This window comes from Moschus berezovskii, chromosome 21 (genome assembly GCF_049115385.1).
Source record: "Moschus berezovskii isolate FMDL1 chromosome 21, NW_MosBer_1.0, whole genome shotgun sequence".
NCBI classification, from domain to species: Eukaryota; Metazoa; Chordata; class Mammalia; order Artiodactyla; family Moschidae; genus Moschus; species Moschus berezovskii.
Window position 1 is genome coordinate 20,832,068 of NC_142480.1, and position 15,347 is coordinate 20,847,414.

Below are 15,347 nucleotides of genomic sequence, written 5' to 3' on the forward strand. Positions count from 1 at the left end.
TTGATCCTTATTACAATCCTGTGTAGTAGGCAGTACTTGGAACCTGAGTGTGGTAATAGTGCCACGAAGTGTAACACTGTTTCCATGGGGAGATGCTTTTAGAGTCAGCCAAAAAGGTAGGATCTAGTCCTATTTCCTTAGACTCTATTACTAACATCCTGGGGAAGTTTAACAGTCTCACTTACAGGGGCTAATCAGTAAAATGACAAGTCCAACATTTAGTAATGCTCAATAAATATTAGTTTCCCCTCTCGTCTCCAAAATATCCGAAGACACCGTTATTGTGGTTTGAGAAAGACACCAATTTTTTGCCTAATCTTTGACCTTGCTGGTGGTGATGAGGGAGAATACAATTGGGACATAGAGGACCTGATTTCACAAATGGGAAATTTTAGTGCTGGAAAAATCAAGATTAAGATTACAAAATACTCTTCAAAATTAGTCTGTTTTCAAAGGGTTTGTTGAAACATATGCTTGATTTTTTGTGGTGGTTGAAAAAAATTGATGGAAACGTTAGAAGGGACATGTTTAAAAACAAACCCGCCTCAATTCCAATTATGGTACATGGTCTTAAATTTTATGAAAGGATATGAAGAGTTGAAAGGTTAACAATTTGAGAAACTCAGCATTACTTTTAGGGAAGCAATGAATTCATTGGGCAAAAAATCTTCTCTGTAAGTTACTAAGAAAAGAACTAATCATAGGTGCAGCAACACGTTTAAGCCAAAGTTTGCCAAATTTAAGATGTGCATATGGTCTAACATTTGTATTTGCACGTCTGCAGCGGTTGTCCCACGTCCGCCATAGATTCTTATATGAACTCCATCCCACAGTGACGTCGCATTTCTGAAGTCTTTTATGTGCATTTTCTGATTCAAATTTCCCTGTTCTTTCCTTACTCCATGCACCTTGTCCCTTACTCCCAGTAAACTTCCTGGCAGCCAGAATGGCTCTAAATCTTATACCTAGGCTTATCCAAAATGGATTGGGATAGTTTCTCAATATACCTAAAATTTATCAGTTGAGTTCAGTCCTCAGTCGTGTCCGACTCTGCGACCCCATGTACTGCAGCACGTCAGGGTTCCCTGATCATCACCAACCTAAAATTTATAGCCTGAAAACTGACGATTTATTCACTCCTTACAACTTTTCATATTTAGGAACATATAGCGGAAGTAGCGGAGAAGGCGATGGCAACCCACTCCAGTACTCTTGCCAGGAAAATCCCATGGATGGAAGAGCCTGGTAGGCTGCAGTCCATGGGGTCGCGAAGAGTCGGACACGACTAAGTGACTTCACTTTCACTTTTCACTTGCATGCATTGGAGAAGGAAATGGCAACCCACTCCAGTGTTCTTGCCTGGAGAATCCCAGGGACGGGGGAGCCCGGTGGGCTGCCGTCTATGGGGTCGCACGGAGTCGGACACGACTGAAGTGACTTAGCAGCAGCAGCAGCAGCGGAAGTAGAAGCTTTTAATGAAGCTATTAGACATTGTTGTCAGTTCTAACAAGACAAATTAACAGAGATGGCAGCGGGAGCTCTTCTCTTATCAACTTCTGCACTTAGCACACGAAAAACCCTTCCTGCTATCTGCGCCAGCGGTTCACCCGGGCGAAGGAGCTCTGTGACCATAGAGCTGGCGGAATGCCGGGGTAGAGGGGACCGGATGTTGTTTTTCCACCTCCCCGCCTAGGGGCCGGATCGGGTCTCCGCGGGCTGGGTTTGGTTCCCGTTGCTGTCAGACTCTCCCGTTCAGCCGTAGGGCTGGGTGGCCCTGGGGTGAGCTCGCCCCGGGACCAGACTCGCTCCATTACCAGCCTGCAGGAAGCTGAGTGGATTCCTCGGTCTCCTAGCAACGAGGGCCCGGCCGCGGACTGAGCCAGCCGCGTAGCTGGCCAAGCAGTTGGGGCGCTATCCAGAATCCCCAGGCCGGACCCGAACGGGAGCCGAAACACCGAGCTTGGAAGAATAAGCAGGAAATGGCGGACGAGGCGTTGTTTTTGCTTCTGCATAACGAGATGGTGTCTGGAGTGTACAAGTCCGCGGAGCAGGGGGAGGTGGTGAGTGCTGCCACACGCCCTGACACTCCTTGTTTCCATTGAGTTCTTTCCTTCAACCCCTGTCCCATCGCATGCCACTCGTCGCCTCCCGAAGTGTAGACAAATTGGTCCACCTTCAGGTATCCTAAGCCTTAGAACCTGCCAAGCTGTCTTCAGTCTTGCATTCTTGTCTCTTTTGTATGTTCTACTCTATGATACCTTTTTGTCCAGTCCCGTATCTGTGTCTGACAGGCCACAGATTTTCTTAGTTTTGTCCCTTCCGTATGTCGTCCTTGCCCTGATTTGCCGCAGAGTTAACTGCTAATTTTGGCACCCCTACTTAATTCCACTGTCACTTCCAGCACTTCCCAGTTGCCCACTGGACAGACCTGTCCTAACCTGGGAATCCTGTCCCTCCCTCCACATCCCTAACACTCCAGAAAACTCAGAGAAAGAAGGTTAATGAGATTTGAGATCGAAGCAAAGGAAACTTTGCATGTGTTACTATGATTAGGAAACACAATGTAAAAAAATTTAGTGTGTATTGTATGTCACGAGCTGGTCGCTGGGGATGCAGTAATGAAGAAGGAAACAATGGCCCCATCCTCCTGGAGGTTACTGCTAATGTATGTGAGTCTTCATTCACGAATTGATTCATTTAGAAAATATGTTAAGTGTATTGTGGGCCTGACACTGTTAGATTAATAAGATGAAGTCCCTCCCTCACAGTCATTGGGGAATGTGGGTTCAATGAATAATTAACAGTATTGGGTGGTATGAAATAACGGAGTTGTAGGATTTCATATATAAAGTATTCTAAAGTCATGTTCAGGTCAGAAGCTCCAGTGTCTATAATGCTGTTGATAAAGAGGGGTAGAAAGTAAGGGCAGGACAAGCATGCTAGGCAAACGTAAAGTCGTAGTGGAATGAAAGGCGTAGAGTATCATAATGTACCTACATATGCCTACATATTTATGAGTGAATATGAGCATTCACTGTGACTAGATTGAATAGGTGGAGAGTGAAAAGTATTGAAAGCTGAAGTTAGAAAGAACCTTGTATGATTAAAAACATGGACCTTCTCAGTGGAGGATTTTTAAAAAGAATGATACAGTCCATTTGCATTTCAGAAAGATAAAAGTATTCTTTGGACTGGAGAGGGAAGCTCTTGTAGTGAGAGTGAGAAGCTCCATTATTGTAGGAGTCCAGGCAGATGATAAAGATCTGGATAAAGAGAAGAGAAGAGAACGGTTTGAGAGATAGGAGGCCGAATCTCTTAAGACTTGATTAGGTATAGGAATGAGAATTGAAAATTATCCCCAGGTGTTTAGCTTGAGCCGCTGGGTTGGATGGAGAAGGAATAAAGAAGAGGTGAAGATACTGAATTATTTTGGACTGGCTGAATTTGTGGCACCTTAGGACATCCAGGAAGAGGTACTGTCAGTTTGTGAACTGTAAGAAGGATACTGTCTGTTTTAGGGAGCTGTAACAAAGATGCCAAAGTGATTTATAAACAACAGAAATTCATTTCTCATAGTTCTGAAGGCTGGGAAGTACGTCAAGGCACCAGAAAATTCAGTGTCTGGTGAAAGCCTCCTCCTGGTTTATAGATAGATGCCCTGAAGGCTGGGAAGTATGTCAAGGCACCAGAAAATTCAGTGTCTGGTGAAAGCCTCCTCGGTTTATAGATAGATGTGTTTTGGCTATGTGCTCACATGGTGGAAGGGGATTAGCTAGCTCTCTGGGGTATCTTTTATAAGGGCACTAATGCTTTTCTTGAGGGCTCCACCCTCAAGACAGAATCATCTCCCAAGGCCCCTATATCCTAATACTATCTGGGGGTTAGGATTTTAACATATGAATTTTGGGGAGATACATTCAGTCTTTGGTATTAATTATGCATTAGAGATATTAATAGGAAGACATCAGGAAGAGTATTGGAAACAAAGCAAATTTTATCTTTTTTTTTTTTGGCCACACCTTTCAGCATGCAGGATCTTAGTTCCCAGGCTGAACTCATGCCCTCGGCAGTGAGTCCTAACCAGAGAACCACTAGGGAATCCCACAAAGTCTATTATTCAGATCCATCAGTAATAAGAGATTTTTTCCAAATTACGAACTTTTGACTTTAACATCATTAACAACCAGTAGTTAATGTTTAGCATCTGTGCTAAGTGCTAGTGCTGAGTAGCAGACATTTGTGTTTGTGTAGAGTTCAGTTCAGTCGCTCAGTCATGTCCGACTCTCTGCGACCCCATGAATCACAGCACGCCAGGCCTCCCTGTCCATCACCAACTCCCGGAGTTCACTCAAACTCATGTCCACAGAGTCGGTGATGCCATCCTCCCCAGAGAATAATTAGTAACACACCTCTTTTACTCTTTTATCATAAAATCCCTGCTCCCTGCCCCACCACATATGCATCAGCTTGCTTTATTCTACTATCTTCTACTTTCTTTCCCTCTTTCAGCTCTTGCCCAGGAAAAACTTTTTTAAAAATCCCTTTCCCACCCTCAATGGGTTAGCCAAAATAAAACAAAACGGTTGTTCTAATCGTGACTGATAATTTTGAGAGATGTTCTAGTCCTATAAGAGAAAGGAAATCCAAAAATTTTGAATCATTAAAAATAACTTTCTTTTCCTATTGCAGTTTGTGTATGGTGGGGAAGAAATTTTAAGTGCATATAAGCAAAAAGGATTTGTAAAAAGTTATGTAGTAGGCTTGGTTAGAATCCATACTGGCATCTTGGTGTAAGAGGGTTTGTTAACATCTCTACTTTGAGTGTGCTTCAAATTTTTCATAATAAAAAAATGTAAACGAAAGACATAATTCTATCATCCAGAGATGGTCTTTATATATCTTTTTAGACATGAAATCATAAGTTTAAGTGAAATCAAGGAAAAGAGTAATGTTCTCACACTTCAAATCAATAATTTTCCATCTGCGCCAAAGAGGTATTAAGTCTAATAATTGAATAACTGGACATTTAGCAATTGGGAATAATTTTTTTTACATTAATGGATAAAATATTCATGTTTTTCTTAAAAATTTGGTACTTACTAGTGAGCACTCACAGATGCCAAAGTGAATGGACAAGTAGCAACATCAGAAGGTTTTCCTAGGGCTTAATTCAAAAGTTCATGTGATTCATAGTTAAGATTTGAGAATGTCTGCATATAAGCATATTTCCTGCTTATCAATATATTTCTGGGTGATTCTACAAAAAGCAGATTGTTCTACAAAGAGCAGATTGTTTCACAAAGAGCATCATGATTTACAGGTCATTCTACCTGAGCATGTTTGGAAACGGGGTGTGGAAATTAACAGAGTGGTGCTGTATGGTCCTGTGGAGAAACAACACGATTTGTTTTTTAGAAAGTCTATAGCATAAATACAGAAAATAAATCAAAGGAGAAAAAACTAGAGACAAGGAGATCAGTTGGAAGGCTCTAACTGAAGACCAGGAGAGAAAGGTTAAGAGCTAATTTAAGCAGTCAGGAGAGAGAAGATGGATTTGGAAAAGCATGTACATGATAGGCTCCACAAGACTGCAATGTGTGTGTAGGCTTGGCAGCACAGAGGTGAAGGAAGTGGAAGTTGTCTGGTTATAGTAACTAGATAGATGATGGTTTCATTAATGAGGTTAAAGAATTTTGGAGGCAGAGCAAGCTGAGGATGCTAAGATAATATCATTTTGAACATGCCATATTTAAGGGGCCTGTGGGACCTTGGGGCTTCCCAGGTGGCGCTAATGGTAAAGAATTCACCTGCAATCCAAGAGACGCAGGAGATATGGGTTCAGTCTCTGGGTTGGGAAGATCCACTGGAGGAGGGCCTGGCAACCCACTCCAGTATTCTTGCCTGGCGAATCCCAGACAGAGGAGCCTGATGGGCAACAGTCAATGGGGTCGCAAAGAGTTGGACACGACTGACCATGCACACAATGGGACTGCTAGATGATTGTGTCTGCTAAAATCTGTACTAGAAATTAAGATTTAGTAGTCAGCCCTGTTAGTGGAGTACTTAGAAGAAAGTTCAGCAGATAACGAGGCCTATGGTGTTAATGGAAGACAAAGGTTTCAAAATATATAAAATTTCTTGCCCTCTTGTTGCTGTATTCTAGTAGGTGGGGATGGAGGAACATGAACAGTATAAAACTAGTAAAATATATATTAGGTTAAATGGTGAAAGAAGTTCCTTGGAGACAAATCAAGCAGAGAAATCAGAGCATCAGAGTCACTTTTGGAGGGCTTCTTAAAACACAGCTTACTGACCCATACCTCCAGTTTCTGATTCACTGAATTGGGGGTGGGGTTACAGAATTTGCAGTTTTTGCAAGTTCCCATGTGATGCTGATGTTGCTAGTCTTGGGACACCCTTTGAGAAGCATTAGGTAGTTTCTGAAGTGGAATGGTACTGTAGTTTTAAAAGACTGAAATTAGCCTCACTGAGCTGATGACATGTGAGTGAAGACCTAAAGCCAGTGAGGTGGTCATATGAGTATCTAGATGGACAGCTGCCTAGAGCCTGCCTGGCATGTTTAAGGACAGCAGGAAATCAGTGATGCTGGGTGGAGTGAGTGAAGGAGAGGAGGTGAGGTTAGAGAGGCACAGGAGTCTGGATTGTATGGGGCTTTGTAGGTCGTCTAGAGAATTTTGAGAGTCTTTGACATAGGTGTTATTTAAAGCCTTAAGAGTGGATGAGATTGTCAAAGGAAGAGTGAGGCAATTGCAGGATTCCAGAAATAGGATGGTGGGGTCACCAACTAAGATACACTGGGAAGTGGAAAGCTTGGATGACTCTGAGAGACATTTTGAAGCAGAACTTAGAACTTTGTGACAGCACAAAAGGACTGACAGAAAAAAGTCAAAGGTGATACCTTGACCTCAGTTTTATAGCGGACAGAATAGTTGAAAATGGAAGCCAGGGAAAGCAGGAAGAATAATTGGGAAGAGGCTTTGACATTTCTGAAAAGTAGTAACAGTTCTCTGTATCTTACTGCCTCATGAAAATGATTAAGAGAATTCAACTATGACCTGTAATTCACTTTTTCTCACAATGTTTCACAGTGTTTCAGTGAAATATTTACATTCTGGCATTCTAAAATTATTCAAAACTATTATTTTTTTAAATAGGAAAATGGACGCTGTATAACTAAACTGGAAAACATGGGGTTTCGAGTGGGACAAGGATTGATAGAAAGGTGAGCAGTATGGATTTGAAAATTTTCTTCCAGGTAGGTTATGAACAAAGATGATCCATTTCAAAAGATTGCATAAAACATGAGATACTTTCATTTTAATTTCTAAATTTTATTTATTCTGTGTTCTTTATTCACAGATTGAAATTTCTTTTTAGGTCTGATGCTATTTTAACTCTGTTATCCAACTTTCATGTTTCAAAATTTGAAGAAAATATGTATTTGTTTTAAATTTTTTCCCTGAAAACTTTGATGTGCTGAAACAACTATCTGAAAAAACCTTGTTGCATTTCCTACTGAAGCTCTAGTAGGTTCTTTATCCTCAATGGAATACGGTTTAAATGTGTACCTTAGTCTCTGTTTATGTGTGTGATCATCTTCAAACTTACAGATCAATTTCTTTTAGTATTCCTTTCTTACTTTCTGAAATAACTGAACTCTTATATTTTCCTGATCTTCCCTTGTGGCTCAGGTAGTAAAGAATCCACCTGCAATGCAGGAGATCTGGGTTCAATCCCTGCATTGAGGAGATTCCCTGTAGAAGGAAATGGCAACCCACTCCAGTATTCCTGCCTGGAAAATCTCATGGAAAGAGGAGCCTGGCAGGCTACAGTCCATGGATCGCAAGGAGTTGGACACAACTGGGCGACCTCTCTTTTCTTTCATATTTTATGTAACAGTACCTTGATCATGCTCAGCTTTTTTTAAAAAAATGTGTCAGCTGTACCTAAAATTGCTTACTGTTAGACTAATTTTAGCCCCATCATATAACAGAATGTGAATTCATTGAAATGGGAACTACTTTGCTTGGTGCTTCTCAGTTTATGACTGTCAATAAATGTTCAGTGCTATTGTGGCATCTGGAAATTAGTGAATAATTTGCCCCTCCTGCTTTCTCTGGACGAAAAGTACTGTATTACTTCTAGTTGATCTTTTTAGGTTTACAAAAGATACTGCAAGGTTCAAGGATGAGTTAGATATCATGAAGTTCATTTGTAAAGATTTCTGGACTACAGTATTCAAGAAACAAATCGACAATCTAAGGACAAATCATCAGGTATTTAGATAAATTAAGGCCTATTTTTTAAAGTCCTTTATCTTAATATAAATGTCCTATTTTAGTGATTTACTTGTTATATAAAACTTAATTTCTCAGAAACTTAGGAATGTTTCTATGTTATTAATACATCATTACTTTTTTTCTCTAATAATAGGGTATAGTGAATAAAGACAAGGGCAGTTATCTGTAATGACAGCTGTCCTTTTCTCTCAATAAAATTTTAAGTTTTAAAAAGTAGTAAATATCAGAATGATAACAGTTTTAGGACTTGGTTCTTTCAATAATACACTGAAGCACAGATGTGTCACATTTCTGTCTTTCAAGCAATTCCTGAACTCTCATTGTAATTCTTGCCTGTTCAGTTGCCATTATATTTTTTATTCTTAAAATATTTTGTTAATATAAAAGTTAATAGGTTGCCTGAGAGATTATGCAAAAATTTACTTATTTTTTAAAATTCTAGGAGATATTTAGAATATATTTGGCATTTACTGAAGTATAAAAAATAAAAGATAATGTTATCTCTTAGCTACCAGTAGAATTCATTTTTTAAGATAACATCAGTCTTAGCCTAGAAGTACTTGAAATGCTTATGGGAAAAAGTGACTCTGATTATTGGCTTTCTAGGTATGAGTTAATTAGATATAGCTGCTAATCTCACCTAGAATGTATTTTTGATTCTTTCACACTAGACTGAATTCTTTAAGGATAGAAACTGTTTTATGTATCTTTGTATCTTCAGTATCTTTAAAGCATTCAGTAAATTTTAAAGTGTTATAAATGATGAACAACTCTTGAACACTGTAAAAGTTCTTTGAAAATAAAGAAAATTTGACCAATGGAAGGGAGAGTTTTAATTTTTAAAATCTCTTAAATTGTTTTGAAGGGAAGAGTACAGATTACATTGACTTTGGATGTCTTTCTATTTTTGGGACAGGGCATCTATGTACTTCAGGACAACAAATTTCGCCTGCTTATTCAGATGTCTGCAGGAAAACAATATTTAGAACATGCATCAAAGGTATTTAATGGAATAAAAAGATTGTTTTTTTATTATGAAACAAGTAGAAATGTAGGGAAAAGTACAATGCTAATCATAGTAGACTTGACTTCAAAATGTTTTTAAATTGTTCCTTTTGCCTAAATACTTCTCTTTGAAATAGGAGAAAGATATTTATCTTATTGAAATAGTTTAATTAGCTTGTAACTAAGTAGGCTTATGATGACCAAAATCAAGAAACACTACAGTTTAAATGCCATTAAAAATGTAGATTAATGATAAGATTCTCAAGTATAGTATGGATACATCAGAAAAGATACTCAAACTTAAAAAATTGGTATTAGCTATACAAAATTATTTACCTCAGAATTCATATTTACAATCTCCATCAGTAAATTAAAAAAATTTTTAATATAGTTAATATTTGTTTCTAAGAATATATGTTTTGTATTAAGTATATCCGCATTTCAGGGTTTCATGTATTTTTTTTTCAGTCTCAAGTAAGAATCGATAAATAGGCCAGATGTATTACAGAAAAGCTGACAAGTTTTTAAGGGTTCCTTTGAAATGATTAAAATATACTGGGCAGTATGTAAAAGCTGCTTTTACCTGTAAAATCTTTTCCACACCTAAATTATCTAACACAAAGGCAGTTTGGTGTAGTGGGAAGAGTATGAACTTGGGACCAAATAAATCTAATTTTAAGCTAACTCCACAACTTATGGATCCCCTCTGGACCTTAATTTCCTTATTAATAAAATCGTAACAATATAATAAACAATTTTTCCCAGTTTATAATTTCATGATTCCATATCTGATTACCTGTCAGTATCCATTTATGTATATTATAAAATAATTTCCATATTATTTCATATTGTTGAATATCATGCAATACAAAAATGCAGATGATAAAATACCTTGGACTATTTGATTTTTGGATTTTCATTTTTATGCTGTCTCTACTCTGGCTTAGTCCCATTTCCTCGTTTCCTTAGCAGAGTTTCTCAACATTGGCACTTTGGTCCTTTAAAATGGATAAGTCTTTGTTGTGGCAGGCTATAAGTCTTGAACAAGTCAAGATTCTTGGTTGTAGAAAGCAGAAACCAATTTTGATTGAATGCAATCATATTAGTTAGCTTACAGAATTGATGGGAAGGCTCAGAAAACAGGCAAGAACCATGGGAAGGGGAATCTCCTGGTGGTTTAGTAGTTAGGATTTGCTGTGGCCCAGGTTCAGTCCTTGGTCAGGGAACTGTGATCCCACAAGCCACGTAACATGGTGTGGCCAAAATTAAAGAGGGAAAAAAGGCACCATGGGAAGTTAAAGCAGCAAAGCACTCCACAAGGAGAGTCTAGTTAGAATCCTTCAAGCAGCACTGATGGTAGGTAGACACCATCCACCTTTGCTATCTCTAGAACTAATTCTAACCTGTTTCCCAGCTTGATTTTGTCACTCATTATAGATTCAGGGTCATGGATTGGACTAGTGAGTTGGCTGAGCTTAAGTCATGTGTCCGTGTTTAGTTACCAAGGAGCTGGGAAATCTAATAAGAATTTTTAATAATTTGAAAAATTATTATACAGCTTTTCCAAATAAGTGACTTATTATCAAGGTTTAACTAAATGTCATGTTTATCAATAGCTTTACTGTCTCAGTAAACCCTTAATACTTTTTACCCTTTTGTTCCTTTTAGTATTTAGCATTTACATGTGGCTTAATCAGAGGTGGTTTATCAAACTTGGGGATAAAAAGTATTGTAACAGCTGAAGTATCTTCAATGCCTGCCTGTGAGTTGACTTCATATTTCTCAACAAATGTTTTTAGCAGTTATTTTTCAGGTCTGGTGTTCTTTTTCTTTGTTTCTTGTTTTTGTTACTTAGCGGACATTTAAAATGCTAAAACCATTTCATTTTACTTTTGTCAGTTTTAACACTTAATGTAGTGATATGTAGCATATTTATAGTCAATGATTTTTAAATTCATAATAGACAATGACTTAAAATGTGCTAAGGAAATGTAAATTTATAAGACAACTTAAAGGGTGACTCTTGATTAATTTTTAAAGGAAAATTTTAAGATAGCAAATTTCCTTATAATGTTGAAGATTTTAAAAAATTTTCTCGAATACATCTAGTATATAACGCTAGATAAAGCCAACTAGTCTTTTATCACTAAACTCCTTTTCAAAAATCTCTTCACCACAGCTAATAACCAAGAATAAAACTGGCTTGAGCATCACTGTATTTCCTATTCATAGTAATTAGCAATGAAATACCTAAAATATAGAAATCAGAGAAACAAAGGCACTCATTTACAAACCAGGTAATCATGATACAAATGAAACTGACTTTATCAATTAGTGTGAAAAATCATTTGATATAGAAAGTTTCTTGATTAAAACAACTTATTAAATAGAGCAGAAAACGGATATTTAGGTATGTTATCCTTTTACCTGAAATCAAAATTATTTTCATGTTTTCCTTTTTAGGTAAATTTCAAGTGATGATACAGAAGCTATAGAACCTACTGAAATGCAAGACTTTACTAGTGTAAAGAGATAAATTATTCCTGTATAAAGTATTTCAGATGGCAATGATTTAAATACATTGTTGGACATTTGTACTGATATAAGTTATTTGCTAACTTGTATAATGAAAGATGCACTCTTAAGCAGGAGGAAGGTTATATTTTATCAATTTAAGACAGACCTTAAAGCAGGTAGAGACATTCTACTATGACATACAGTTTACTGAAACTATTCAGAATGAAAACCTAATTTCAAATAACTAAACACCAATGCAGGACCCTGATTTAAACATTTTTATTTGCTTAGTGATACATATTTAACCAGAATGGAGGAGCAAAACTCAGGGTTTGATGAATTAGCATAAAGTATGCACCAATCAGAATCATTTGGGGTAAAAAATAACAAATTTTGGTTTATGAATTTTAGTTATTAAAAAAGCAAATAGTACACTAAATTTTAAACTTTATTATCTTATTGCTTATAATTTATTTCTATTAAGAGTTTTTATGCATGTAAAAGGGTATTTCATTATATATATACATTGTGTGTTGTGTGTGTGATGTATTTAACTGTCTAAATTGCTTTAAAACTTTATTTTAGTAGAATTCAGTTTTTGAAAGCTTCATTATGTAATAAAGTAAAATATAGATCTAGATAAAGTGGGATACAGATGTGAATTCAGTGACTCCAGAGCCAAAGAAAAAAGGTATTTGAGGAAGGAATTGTTATACTTACTCTTTTTAAAGTCTTGACTTTCCATTTCTCTCTCCATATGTGGAAGTGCTGGTGAAGATTCTAACATCTGTATTCTTGCCCCTTTTAGTCTTCCCCAAGGGCAGAGGGGTGGATGAATCGATAGTCACACCAGTATTCATGGGCCCATAAGCTTCTGTGGGTTGAGGTCAGTGCTCATCTAGTGTATCTCTTATCTCGTCTGATGATCATGAAAGGACAAGCATGGAGATGAAAGCTATCATATTGAGGACAGCAGGTGCAGATAGAAAGCACCTGAACTGTGCTCCTGAATTAACCAATCCTGGAACTGTTATACCTTTGGACTTTTTCTTTTATAATAAACTTCTTATATTGTTCAGTCTCCCTTTTGTGTATTTAGGGGTTTTGTGTGCTCAGTTGTGTCTGACTGTTTGCGACCCCATGGACTGTAGCCCGCCAGGCTCCTCTGTCTATAGAATTCTCCAGGCAAGAATATTGGAGTTGCATGCAATTTCCTTCTCCAGGGGATCTTCCCAATCCAGGGATTGAACCTGCATTTTTTTTTCCTTCTTTACCATTAGTGCCACCACTTGTAGCCAAAAATAAGCGCCTATCTTGGTAGAGGTGAGGCAAAAATTAGGTTATACAAGAAACAGTATGGGAATATTGAATTTTCTTTTTTCTATAGGGGAGGGGAAGACAAAGGTTTACATTTAAAACAATAAAACCATGAGGTGCTAAAGACAATATGAGGTTTTATGATCTTGTAGTAGAGAAGGCCTTTGCAAGACTTACAGAAAATCAAATAAAGCAAAATAGTAGAAAAAATTAATAGCATATCTTCAAGAAACGGTACTGGGAAAACTGAATACACATCCACAAGAATGGAATTGGACCCTTATACCATACACAAAAATCTACTGAAACTGTGTTAAAGACTCAAGACCTGAAACTTTAAAATTCCCAGAGGAAAACAGGAAAAGAGCTTTATAATATTGGTCTTAGCAATGATTTCTTGGATTTGACACTGAAAGCACTGGCAACAAAAGCAAAAACAGACAAGTGAGACGATATCAAACCAAAAAGCTGCACATTAAAAGAAACGAGTGTAAAGTGGCCCTGTGGAATGGGGAAAATTGATGCAAACCATGTTCCCTGGTAAGTGGTTAATACCTAAAGTATACAGGGAAATAAAACTAGCAAAAAGCTCAAATAACCCAATTAAAAATGAACAGAGGACTGAAACACACATTACTCCAAAAAATACATGCAAATGGCCAACAGGTGTATAAAAAGATGCTAAGTATCATAACTGATGAGGGAAATGCATATCAAAATCACCATTAGTTACTACCCTACACCAGTTAGGATGGCCGTTAAACCCAAACCAGAAAATATGTGTTGGCAAGGATGTGAAGAAATTGGAACCCTTGTGCACTCTCAGTGGGAATGTTAAAATGATACAGCCACTGTGGAAAAGAGTATAAAGATTTCACAAAAATTTTAAAGTAAACTACTATATATTCCAGCAATCCCACTTGAGAGTATTTATTACAAATAATTGAAATCAGGATGTTGAAGAGTTATCTTTCACTCCCATGTCCACTGCAGCGTTATTAACAACAGCCAAGAAGTGGAACCAACCTAAATGTTCATTGTATGTATAAGTATTTTCACTATTTGATTATATTCATTGATAGGGACTTGATTTGTACTGGCAAACAAGGAAATAATGTGCAGCCAGTAAAAAGGATGAAATACAGCTGTATGTATTTGCTTACATGGAATGATGTTAATTGGTCTTAAGAGAGAAAGTTTTGTTTTTTTATGGGATACCACACATGCAATATATAAAAAATATATTATAAACAAATATATATGACTATGAGTATATCCAAAAGACTTGAAAGTTATAAGTAAATTGTACAGTAGATTATTTTAAAGTAATCTCATATTAAAGATATTTTTATTTGGGTAATTTTCTGTACAACTTTATATTTTAATTATAGTCATCAACAGCCCTAAGTGAACAGTAAACTGTTGAAGAGCAGGTGTATGTTTCAATAGTAAATATACTGTATGAATGACAAACAGAGGTAGCTTTATAAACTAGTTTTTATAGTCAGTGGCCTATACTAACCATGATGACAGTTCAACCCTTGTCTACTAGCCAAACCTCTATAAAGGAACTTAAGCCTGGAGATGTCATCAGAACCTGTCTTGGTCCATTTGGGCTGCTTTTCTACTATATACTGCTATCCTCATCTTTCTCAGTTTCTAACGAATTTTTATTATTTTTGTCCTCAGATGGTAAAACTGGTAACTTGAACCACTTTTCATATAGTTCAGTCTCTAATTGATTTATTCTGCTGAGAGAGACAGATGAAATAATCTTATCTTTAAAAAAAAATGCATACAATAAAAGTACAAACACAATTTAATGAATGCATAATGTCCTTCTGACCAAAAGAAGTAATGAATCTTTATGTGGAAAGAAAAAAAAGGGTGCAATCCAATTTATCTGGTCCATACCCCCAAAGACCTGATTAAACTACTGTATGGCAGCTATTATTTTCAAAATAATTACCTCTAAATTCCGTATTTAAAATGTGTAATTTCTCAATAAACTTAAAACATTTCTGTGTCAAAGAGTTGGAAAAATTTTCCTCTTCAATTTCTCATTAACATCAGAAGATACTTTTATTTGATAAAGACTTGATAAACCCTTCAGCTATATTGGTAGTCTGCCTAATTATATTTGTGACAAAATATCTTGTTTCTACATTCCTGAAAAATATCCTTACG

At 36.9% G+C, this 15,347-nt stretch overlaps 1 protein-coding gene across 2 annotated transcripts; it reads left to right on the plus strand.

Annotated features, from left to right (window-relative positions):
- The first annotated feature begins 1,673 nt into the window (after window positions 1–1,673).
- Window positions 1,674–12,924, plus strand: TRAPPC6B (trafficking protein particle complex subunit 6B). Of its 2 annotated transcripts, none has more exons than XM_055418288.2 (6): window positions 1,674–2,060; window positions 7,176–7,243; window positions 8,180–8,297; window positions 9,238–9,321; window positions 10,995–11,088; window positions 11,790–12,924. In XM_055418288.2, the coding sequence occupies exons 1-6, from the start codon at window positions 1,980–1,982 to the stop codon at window positions 11,819–11,821; spliced, it is 477 nt and encodes a 158-aa protein (XP_055274263.2). In that variant the 5' UTR covers window positions 1,674–1,979; the 3' UTR covers window positions 11,822–12,924. The 2 variants fall into 2 exon arrangements, with proteins under 2 accessions (XP_055274263.2, XP_055274264.2); XM_055418289.2 differs by having other exon boundaries at window positions 2,041–2,179.
- The last annotated feature ends 2,423 nt before the right edge of the window (window positions 12,925–15,347 follow it).